Here is an 11955-nt window from a genome sequence, read left to right as displayed (position 1 = left end):
TATTTCACCTGTTTTGTTTTTTTAAGCAACAAAATGGGAAGGCGGCAGTCACAAAGGAAGTCAGTGCAGCCGCAGTACAAGCAGCCAAGTCCAGAAAATAATGACAAGGTAAGAGAACTGAACCTTGTAATTATTGATTATTATTTTTGTCAAGCAGAAAATTCCAAACATTTGCTGATTAGTTTCATAAAAAGTGTGTTAAATATGGAAGCAAATAAGAGACATAACGTACTTGAATTTTAACAGTCACTGAATAGCCTACTTAATGTAATATTTTACTTTGAAAACGGCTAGTGTATCTTTTGGTTATTCAATTTTCCTTTCATGAATGGGTAGGCCTATTAAAATACCATAAACAAGTGGGGGTTTTTTTCGTTTTAAAATAAAAAATTTGAAATTGAAATAGAAGGTTTTTTTTTCTTCCTTTTCATCGTCAAAAGGGGAGGAGAGAAATTGAAAAAATGCTTTAAGTTAGATTTTCTATTTCATATAACCAAAAAATCACTAGAAAACAGCAATAATTTTCTGAGAAACAGTGTCTGTGTACCAGTGTTGCTTTAGCCCAGGCTATAATGACTTTGGAACCCTACTCTGATGATGCTTGAGGTTATTTTATTTCATAATGTCACTTTTATTTATCTCCCTCTCCCTGACTCTCCGTCTCTCCCTGTCGCTAAAATACAACGTTGCCTAGAGAGTCAATACCAGCTCAGGAAATAGATTTTCAGTTCACGGCTGTAACGTTACCGCCAGTGGCGTAGGCAGAAATAGTATTTTGGGCAGGCCAGTACAAAAGTGAGAGGGCCATTTTCAAAAAGACTGAACAAAAAAAAAACAGCAACAATTTTACCTTCCAACATATTACACTGGCAATAGCAGTACTGTCTACAACATGCTCAACCAACAAAGCTCAGTCTAAAAAGTTTGTACACAACAATATAGACAAAAATCTGTCGATTTGAACCTATTCAGGCTAAAATATATTTGCACCAGCAGAACCAGCAGCATTGGCTCTGCACAGCACTGTTATAAAATTGACCATTTTATTGCACAAAGTGGCAACTAAACATGAACCCAAACAGCAGAGAAGTCTCTACATACTGCATGACATAGAATAGACTACATCAGACAGAAATTGCACATGTAACATATCCTTTGTGCATTCATAACAGCATTGTGCTTCAGGACTATGGTCAGATCATGAGCAGTAAAAGAAAATCAAAGAATGAAAACTTCCAGCCAAGCATTGTTTGAATTATGAAAGATATTAATAAAAAGTGGCCAGCAAGGCGCCAAATCTTAGACAGTGTATCGAGTCCACGGCAGTGACAGGATCAAAGAAAACTAAAAACTTCGTCAGTCACAGATAAGTTATCTTCTTATTTAATGTGGGCAAAACACAAACGCGTTTCAGCTAGAAGCCATCATCAGTGTTCACGATTTCTTACTAAATAGGAAGGTTACTATGTTACTTAAATAATAACGCAAGAAACATGAAACATGTTTTACTTAATGTTACCTCTGTGAGGGCCATGCAGCACTCAGACAAACTCCTCTCTCGCTGATGGGCTGTCAGCTCCGCTGGGGAAATGTCTGCACATGCTGCTGAAGAGCTGGTCCTTATTTCCACTGGATTCCATCCAAGAAAACGGTCCATACCACTTTAAAGAGAAGCCATTGTTGTCGCGGTAACTTTTAACAGTACATTGCTCAACACATCCATGATAATTGTCTAAAAAGCCAGCTAGCTAACGTTAGCTGCTGAAGGTTGCCTGTTGTTACCATAGCAACCAACTATGTTCCGAAGGCTTCCTAATTCTTTGATCCTTATTCTATGGTTTAAACAGTTTGGTTTTAATCAGAAGAGAGGACACATTAAACACACACAACTAGTTTTGTTACTATATCATTTTTTTTACATACATTTGAATATATTCATAACAAAACATATTTTGATCAAACTTGGCTGGACGGGCCAGTGAGTAAAGTGGGCGGGCCAATGCCACTCTGGCCCATTACTGACTATGCGCCTGGTTACCGCTACCGCGCCAAGGTCTGATCCCAGCAAACTTTCTGTTGCTGTCGCGAAGTTTGGGCGGAGAGTCACAGTAGAGCTGGGCAATATATCGATAACTGTTCTATTATTTGCCTTTACATACTTAGTCATTATATCCACATTACTGATGATTATTTATCAAAAATCTCATTATGTAAATATTTTGTGAAAGCACCAATAGTCAACACTACAATATCGTTGCGGTATCGATATCGAGGTATTTGGTCAAAAATATCGTGATATTTGATTTTCTCCATATCGCCCAGCCCTAAGTCACAGGTGGTTCGGGATCAGATCATGGGAATCAGACCTGGTAGATCGGATACGCACAGTCGTGTCTCGTGGCCCGCCTTATTCTGCCTCTCATTGGCTTATCCTAGTATTCCTCCCCTAACCCTGACCAATCCTCACTCCCCATGCCTAAACCTACACTGTAACAAAATTTCCTGTTAAATTACAGTAAACTACTGGCAGCTACAGTTGCCAGCTTGAAACTGTTATTCTACAGTGTACCTACTGTGATCTACAACAACAGTTTAGTACTGTAAAAATATTACAGTACTGTGCTGTATCGAAAATAAACATTACACTATTATACTGTCAGCTCTTTGGTTGCAATGTTATTTTACAGTTCCTACAGTATTCTCCATTAACAACTTATTACTGTAAAACTGTAGAATGTGATCTTCACAGTGATATAAACTAATGATTTAAAGGTTTTACAGTTAAATATGAAAACCCCTGAAATAATAATAATAATAATGATAAAAATGATAATAATAATAATAAATGAAAATAGCTGTCACAGAAATGGCTCAAACAAGAGATGGCCTTACAACATTAGGCATTTATTAAAGCTGAACATTTTCAGTATCTACAAAATCCATAAAAACACCATTACTACTTGGTTGTTAGAATTCTTTCTTGAACTGTGACAAGTGATGGCTAACATTACATTCATTAAACTTTGTATTTTCCTCCCCAGGTCAAAATTGACCAGGTCTGGTTTGACTGTTACAGTACAAATTATCAGCTAATTCAACTTCATTTAACCTTACTGCTAGTTTTTTTCCTTCCTCCTTCCTCCCTTCACCCAAAGACAACAGTTGGGTTAAAGTCACTGCATCAAATGCATAGCAGCTAAGAAACTAAGTAAAAGCTAACTAAATTACACACATTCCATTAACAATAACAATTAAACATATCAAACTGTCTCTCAACAATGGTGGGTCCAAAAATTCAGCGACAGATGGACTGAACTATACTGGCTAAATAAAGCCCCACTCAAAGTCCATCACATTTTTTAGTAGAGTGGCCAAATGGGGATTCGCTGTTGTTGCCTTTTTGTGGACCACCTTCCCCTGGCTGGCCTTTCTTCCCCTCTCAGGATTAATCCCAATGAGGCGCCTAAAATGTAATAATAGAGAAAGTATATAAGATATTGGGTATGGTAAGTAAAGATCATTTGTAGCCTTGTAACCTTGTAGCCCACCTTAATTAGATCTGACAGCAAATCAAATGCCCAAGCCAACTTATGCTAATTTAAGTAATGTGCTTCAACAGAAAGCTAAACTTTTGTCCACATAGTTGCTAAATGACAGTAACGTATGCTAGCATGCAGCACGTACTTTTGACTCAATCTTTTCAGCAAAAAACAGTCAATCAAATGTTAATCCAACACAAAATCACATTAGCATTATGCTGATTTGCAGGATTATATTTACCTTCTTAAGAAAGCCAAGGGGACAGGATGGATGAGGGTGCCCTGCGCAGTTGACGAGAGAACGGTGAGGAAGGCAGCAGGTGATGCCTCAAGTGTTCCATCCAGTTTGGTGCTGTCAGTTTAAGAGTCCGGATGAAAACTATTTTCTTCTTGTTATTGTGTCCTAAATCAAAAAAAAAAAAAAAGTTGTGTGCTCTTTTTTTTTTTTTTTTTTTTTTTTTTTTTTTTTTTTATAATAAAAAAAAAAAAAAAAAAAAAAATTTTAAAAAAAAAAAAAAAAAAAAAAAAAAAAAAAAAAAAAAAAAATAATGTAATTTAAAAAAAAAAATATTTTTCCCCCACAATTTACAGGAGCTTGCCGTTAATATTTTGTTCCTCAAAGACATCAGAATTTACATTATTCAACTGTATTAATGGAAAACGGTACACTACTGTGCAAAATATCCAATATTTTTACAGCAATTTGTTACAGTGTAATTACGTAGACTATTCTAGCAGACTCACTTTATTTTTTAATTACATTTAAAAAAAAATTTGGGGGCTTTTATGGCCTTTTTGGCCTATTGACAGGACAGCTTGAAGACAGGAAAGGGGAGAGAGAGAGGGGGGACGACTTGCAGCAAAAGGCCACGGGTCTGATTCGAACCCACGGCCGCTGCCAAGAACTGAGCCTACATGGGGCGCACACTCTACTGGGTGAACTACAAGTAGCTCCGCAGACACACTTTAGACAATAACCTCAGTTTTGATCAAAACGTCACCGATATCCACATACGATCTCAGCAGACACGTTTCAACTGTAAACTCTGAGCACTTTCTATTGTCCCTCATCTCCTGTTGTTACTTTACAAAAGCATAATCCAACCCATCCTGCTTGACTGTTCCCCCTGTTTCTACAGCATTCTCACCATTTCTTTCTTTTTTTAAAGATTTTTTTTGGGGCATTTTAGGCCTTTATTTGTATAAGACAGCTGAAGACATGAAAGGGGAGAGAGAGGGGGAATGACATGCAGCAAAGGGCCGCAGGGCGGAGTCAAACCCACGGCTGCTGCGTCGAGGAGTAAACCTCTATATATGTGCGCGCGCTCTACCAGGTGAGCTACCCAGGCGCCCATGCTCACCATTTCTAACAAAAACAAACTCACCAAGATCACACACGTCACCTCCAAAATGAGCTCCCCTACACCCAACATCTCAGACCTGAAGGATGGAGCCATCACACGCCTTGCCCTCACCATTGTCAATGACACCAATCCCCCTCTATATCCACACTTCACACTGCTGCCATCTGGCCGCAGATACCGGACTCTGAGGTGTAGAAGGACTCGCTTTAGCAGAAGTTTTGTTGCTTCTGCCATAGCACTGCTGAACAAACTATCTCGCTGACTTTGCATAGATCCGGTGTTGTAAATGTGGTAGTTTCTATTTGTCTATATACCTGTCTTTATGTTATCTGTTGATGCATTTGTCTGTGTATTTTGCCATGTGCATCACAGACTGTGAAAACAAATCTCCCTCATGGGACAGTAAATATCTATCCATCTATCTATTGAGATCCAATTTAGTATTAACCTTCAGACCTCTGGTGCTGGGTCTAATGTTAGCTGCTGCCGTTTTCTTCAAGTAGCAGCTAGCTAGCAGCTAGCCACCAGCCCGCTGTGACCAGGTTGTGACCCGGGTCTTGGTGCTAACTGACTCTGGTCCGTCTGCGGAGCTGGTGCGACCCGCACTAGCTAGCTGGGAATCAGACCAGTAGTTGACTACCCTTCTGAAAAACAGTAACTAATCATTCGTTACCCTTTCAAAAAACAGTAACTACCCTTCTGAAAAAAACGGTAACTAATCATTTGTTACTCTTTCAAAAAACTGTAACTACCCTTCTGAAAAACCGTAACTAATCATTCGTTACCCTTTCAAAAAACTCTAACTATACCCTTCTGAAAAAACAGTAACTAATCATTCGTTACTCTTTCAAAAAACAGTAACTACCCTTCTGAAAAACAGTAACTAATCATTCGTTACCCTTCTGAAAAACAGTAACTACCCTTCTGAAAAACAGTAACTACCCTTCTGAAGAAACAGTAACTAATCATTTGTTACTCTTTCAAAAAACAGTAACTACCCTTCTGAAAAACAGTAACTAATCATTCGTTACCCTTTCAAAAAACAGTAACTAACCTTCTGAAAAACAGTAACTACCCTTCTGAAAAACAGTAACTAATCATTCATTACCCTTTTAAAAAAACAGTAACTAATCATTCGTTACCCTTTCAAAAAACAGTAACTACCCTTCTGTAAAACAGTAACTAATCATTAACTACCTATTTTTGTAAAATTTGTGTACACTGTAACAAATTTCTGTAATTTCTACAGCAAAATTTTACAGGAACTTCTTGTTCTGTCATTTTACAAAGTTTAGCTGTATATTGCAATGCATTGTGGGTCAAAAAACTATTACAGTAGTTGACAGCTTTTTTCCACAATAAATTACAGGCATATTTGCGCTTGACTGTAAATGATGCAATAGTACAGTTATTTACTGTTGAATGCGTTGCACGAGGCGGTTAGCTTGACACAAGACCATTTGATGGAGGAATACAGAGGAGCAGCCACATTGCCACTCCACTCATCCACAATACGTAAGTATACTATTATAAATAGCCTACATAATTAAATTGTGGTTTAACTTGTTAATGTTGGTTGAAATAACCTAAGTTGACCGTGTATCAGTCTGGTGCAGGCCCCGATAAAAAGCTAATTTATAGCTAACGTTAGCTGGAGAATTTTCAGAATACATTTTGAACAAGCAATCCCAGGCGAAGCAGTTTAATGGTAAAACCAAAGTAAACGTATGGGTATAATGTTAGCGTTAACCCTTTTCATATTTATTTAATTTTCAACTGAGCGTAGTAGTGGACTTCAATGTATGTGTTGTAACTTTAACGTTATCGTCACTCATGCAGCAGAGGTACAAGGCAGACGGCCGCCACCGCTACGGAGTCAGGTCTTTGGTAAGTAACGTTAGTCTAAGGTTACAATGTTTTATTTAGCTATGTGTGACTGACTGTAATACATTTCTTTGCCGTTCTAGCTAACACTAGCAAACTAAAGTCAACTTTAGTGAGGCAAAAGCCAGCTAACTTAACCATATGCATTAGTCGCATCGCCTGCAGATCAGGGGGCTGCAGACGGCCCATTAACGTTAATCCAAAGTCCCAATAGTTCGAAAAATGGCTTATTGAACCGAAAGCCCATAACGTAGCTAAGTCTGGTCGTGTTTTGCTCAGAGGTCACTGCTCCAAAATATACACTCTTCAGTGACTGTTGGTTCCTTCATTCCAGACGTCATTAATATATTGTTCGATTAAACAGATAATGTCTAAATTATAATAACGTTTGACTTTGCACGATCCCTGAAAAAAACCTTTTAATTTCGGCTGATATTTAACAGCTCTTCTGTAAACTAAGTTAGAGCCCGACATTAAGCTGGCTCCGTTTAAAACATTCTTGACGTCTCTGTTTTACTGTCATTAATGTTAATGATAGCTGGGTGAAAAAAGGCTCGGCTATTTGCAAAGGGGTCCCTTGACCTCTTAATTCAAGATAGCTGAATGAAAATGGGCTGTGTAGGCACCCATGAGTCTTCCCTTTACAGATATGGCCACTTTTTGATAATCCCATGCAGTTTATGCAGCGCACATGTGTTATTTTCGCCTGTTCTATAAGGGTGTATTTAGATATTTCAGCAGACTGGGGTCCCTAAACAGCCTTGGAGTTGCATAAATTTAGTCGACTAGAGACTTTTGTGGACTCAATAAATGTGTGATGATGATGTATCAACAAAAAAATGCAATTCTTGCAGAAATCTTATCAAATGTTTTTGGTAACAATGACAGAATTAATTTTGTATCTCATATCTTGGTGTCTTAATGTGGTATTTTGGTGGTAATTTGACAATTTTTTACCAATTCTTGAGTGGCCAATAATGGTTAAATTTAACATCAAATCTGTGTAACAAATTATATCAACCCAAATAGCTGTAACAACTTATTTTAAAGGAGGAAAATGGCCATCATATACTTACATCATAATGTTATACACTCAAGATTCAAATATGCGCCTAATACACTGTTTATTACAGATTTATGACTAGAAAACTTGACACACCATGCTTAGCTGCATCTCAAATTTTTCACCGTCCCAATTTTCGGATGATGTAGACCATGCTTTCCTCGGGTCTATGTTGGGTCTCTGAGGGTTACATAAACAACATATTGTTTTTCTTTTTGTATAACGGGCCTTCAGACTGGCATGGCAGCCAAAACAGAATATAATGAATATTGGCTGAGATAGTTAGAGGTTTTGCTGATATTGGCTTAGATCTTAGTTCATGTTATACTAGGCAGGCATCATTAATGTAAATGTTCCCAACCTTATTAGTAACTAAATGTGAGACTAATCCAACATAACGTGTGTTTTTCACCTTTTGTTTGTTTGATAGCTACAGGTCGAGGAGAAACATCCTAAAGTGAGCGCCATCGCTGCACAGTGATCAACAACATACGTGGCTGAAGATGATTTTCACACTTACATCTGCCTGCAGAAGGAGTCCCTCAGGTGTTTCTTTGAAGTGTGCCATGTAAGTGTGAAATTATTATATTATTAAGTTTTAAAAAAATAAATTGGTATGATGTTGTTACCAACAACAGTCTTGAGCTTAGAAAAGTTACTGTAAATTTTGAATCCATTTTTCTTTGTCTTTTAGGTGTTGGCAACAGCAGCTGATGTTGAACAAACACTACAGCTTCCTGACTCTTCAAGACTAATTGTCTTAGGTAATCTATTTTTTTGTAATCAGTTGTAAAGCCTTGCAAAGACAGAGTCTATGAAGGACACACATTAGTTAAACGTAGATATGTTTATGTGGAAGGCAACAGAAAAAATGCATGTAAACCATTTGTTTATTTATATTTAGGTGAATTGCTCACAGCAAGCTTTTGGATGCTGAGCATCGAGGGTCAGGTGGTTTTTCCTCCACATCCCAACTTCTTGGCTGGAGTGGCAGCTTTGTTTTCTAGCTACTACAACTTCAATCTGGTGTACCAGGAGCAAGCATCTTGCACACTGGAATTCATTCAAAGGTAACTATGTGCTTGAAGTAGAATGCGGTTGATCATTATTTTGTAAAGTTTGCTATTATGAGTAACAGAGATTTTATTTTGCTTTAAGTGTACTTACAGTAAATACCTTTAACGTGATTTTTGAGTTTAGAAAAAGGGTAAGTTAGCAGTTATTTACCCAAATGCTTTATACCATTGCAGAACCAATTCCTTTTATAATAATGACTAAACTAAACTGTGTTCCGTTGTTTTTCAAACATTGACAATAAAGATCTATTTGATTATACATTTTGAAAAGTAGTTCTGCATTGGGGTAAACTGAGCATTTAGTTGAATAAACTGCAAACTTGCTTTGTTCTTTTTTTATTGCATTCACAAGAAATCCCAGATGAAAGTTAATTTTACAGTTATGCATGATTTTCTATGCCCACCCAGCCCCCACCCTCCCCACTATGGCACAGTGATGCTCAAAGCAAACACACAAAAAAGGATCTGTATGCATGTATATACATATACACACTCACGTACATATATTGATACATAAACATAGACATACCCTACACACCTACTTACATGTTTTCTTTTTAACAAAAAAATTATTGAGATTTGCATGACCTTTGACGATAATTCAATTATTCATGGGTAAAAATGAGACTCTGACAAGTTTTAAAGGAACACGGCGACTTATTGGGAATTTAGCTTATTCACCGTAACCCCCAGAGTTAGACAAGTCGATACATACCCTTCTCATCTCCGTGCCTGCTATAACGCTGTCTGACGGCTCCAGCATTAGCTTAGCCTAGCACAGATCCTGCAGGTAACTGGTTCCAACTAGCCTACTGCTCCAAATTGTGACAAAAGTGACAAAATAACACCAACATGTTCCTATTTACATGTTGTGATTTGTAGAGTCACAGCGTGTACAAAAAAACAACGTAACATGAGACACAGCCATCTTCTAACAGTAAACAAACTGGGAACTATATTGAATCGACTTGTCTAACTCTGGGGGTTACGGTGAATAAGCTGAATTCCCAATAAGTCGGCGTGTTCCTTTTAAAGAAGGCACTTTGTTGTGGAAAACAGAGTCGTAGAAATAGTTCATTTGGAGTTTTTCGCAAGGCTGTACATGTTACCGACCCGTAGTGATATAGTTGCATGGACATAGCCCTGGGCAATGAGTTCTTTCATTGGAGATCTCCGGACCAGCCCAACAGCAGCAAACTTAGACAACCGATGAACATTTACCAAAGACATTTCTTGTGTCTGTGTGTTTCTTGACATTTCTCCTCAACAGAATACAGTTTATTTTCCTGCTTTATGGTGCCCTCAGACCACTCCCTACGTTGGAACAATTTTGTTCATTACAGACCGTATAACTACGCAGTAGAGCCTTTCTGAAGCCTGCCCGGTGAGGCTCCAGTGCGTATCCAGAATGTTTTCCACAAACAAAATAGTTCCAATGTAAGGAGTGGTCTGAAAGCACTGTAAAGCAGCTAAATACACTTAATATGGTGTATTATGTTATGAATACTAAAATGTTATATTGTTGTGGTTTGTTTGATGTATTGTTGTCCTTTGAAGCTGGGGCTAGTCAGAAAATTTTCAACCAGAGGACCTGCTGCTTTAGGTTATGTTGATACAACTAAATGATATCACTACCTAACCCTAACTCATACAATTTTGTGACTAGAAATCCAAACCATCCTAACTGTTATGACCCTATATTTTCACTATACTAGTCATTGCATTGCAGAGCCACTTCCTGGTTTAGCTTGCATGGACAGCACAACTGAAATGAAATGAATAAGAATTACCAGCCTCATTTTTCTTTTGCAGTTTTTCTGCATTTAAGCTGAAAGGGCAAATTAGCTTGACTTGCACAGCCTGATGTATTTTGCACTCTCTTGTAGAACAGTTAAGACACTTTTTCATGAAGTTTATTTTCATGTGATTTTGTGATTTCAGATGCTTTATTGGACTGAACCCCTCCAGTGGGACCAAGACAACAAAGATGGTGAGCCAAAAAAGTGGGAAGGTACAGGAGAAGAAGAGAAACCCTCACGTTTCCTCTCTACTCAAGCGGATGATGGATTTTGAATTGCTTCAATTGTAAGTCATATACAAACGACTTCCTCACTATTTGAACGGACATTGTTCTAATCTTCTAATGTTATATTTTTGCCTGTTGTCAAGGTTATGTTTTGAACAGTTATGGTAATCCAGGTCCTGATATTAAATTGGGTCTTTAAGAAATTCATATTGTGAATTTTAATATTGCTGGACCTCGTTGCAACTCTTAATTTGAATTCCATTGAATGTTTAATGAGCTGTTAAGAAAAAGAAAAGTTACTCTGAAAATGTACAGTCTTGTAACACAGTATTGCTTTTTAATAATAAAATTTCATGATTTTGCATCTCGGACTCTGGTTTTACTTAACAGTTGAAGAGAATCTAATGCAATGATTTTTGGATTAAAAGCAAGTCTGGTCTTATTTAAAAACACTTTACAATAGGAATCAGCAAAGCTGTGGATGTAAAAACCAAAAATTAACAACAACATATTGTATTGTGAAATATTTACAGCTTTTTGCTTGTATTTCACAATACAATATGTTGTTGTAAAAAAAGATTTACAACAACATATTGTATTCTGAAGAAATTACAGATATTACCTGGCAACTCGAGTTGCCAGGTAATATCTGTAATTTGAAAAGAATACAAGATAATGTTGTAAACTAAATTACAACAAAGTGTTGTTTTCCTGTAAAAATAGCAATACGTTGCTGTAATTTATGTACAACAATAACCTGTAAACGAAATCCTGTATTATACTGTAATTATTTTCACAGTTATTAACAGCAATTTTACAAGAATTTACTGGCAACTTTTTTGCCAGGTATTTACTGTAAAATCTACAGTCAAATTCGTTACAGTGTACCTTATTGTAAAGTGTTACGAGTGAGATTGTTGCAGTCGGCAGCCGCAAAACAAGCTACAATGTAAGTTAATAGGGCAATTGTCCGGCTTGTATTTAGCTTCACAAAAGTTCTCGT

The 11955-nt window shown here is 37.3% G+C and overlaps 1 protein-coding gene across 4 annotated transcripts in view; it reads left to right on the top strand.

Annotated features, from left to right (window-relative positions):
• Nucleotides 1-11955, top strand: part of LOC120557817 — an 81740-nt gene that overhangs the window by 1114 nt on the left and 68671 nt on the right. The window contains exons 1-4 of one of the 4 annotated variants that reach the window (XM_039798446.1): nucleotides 7730-8418; nucleotides 8545-8614; nucleotides 8755-8920; nucleotides 10895-11011. Coding sequence is in view for 2 of the 4 variants with exons in the window: in XM_039798443.1 (XP_039654377.1) it covers nucleotides 34-108; nucleotides 3769-3843 (150 nt within the window). In the remaining 2 variants the exon portion in view is untranslated. Of the gene's footprint in view, nucleotides 1-26; nucleotides 109-3768; nucleotides 3844-7729; nucleotides 8419-8544; nucleotides 8615-8754; nucleotides 8921-10867; nucleotides 11012-11955 lie in introns of those variants that run through there. The other 3 variants (XM_039798443.1, XM_039798447.1, XM_039798444.1) reach the window with 3 other exon arrangements.

This window comes from Perca fluviatilis, chromosome 4 (genome assembly GCF_010015445.1).
Source record: "Perca fluviatilis chromosome 4, GENO_Pfluv_1.0, whole genome shotgun sequence".
Lineage (NCBI taxonomy): Eukaryota > Metazoa > Chordata > Actinopteri > Perciformes > Percidae > Perca > Perca fluviatilis.
The sequence above is the reverse complement of the archived record's forward strand: the minus strand, read 5'-3'. Positions and strand labels throughout refer to the sequence as shown.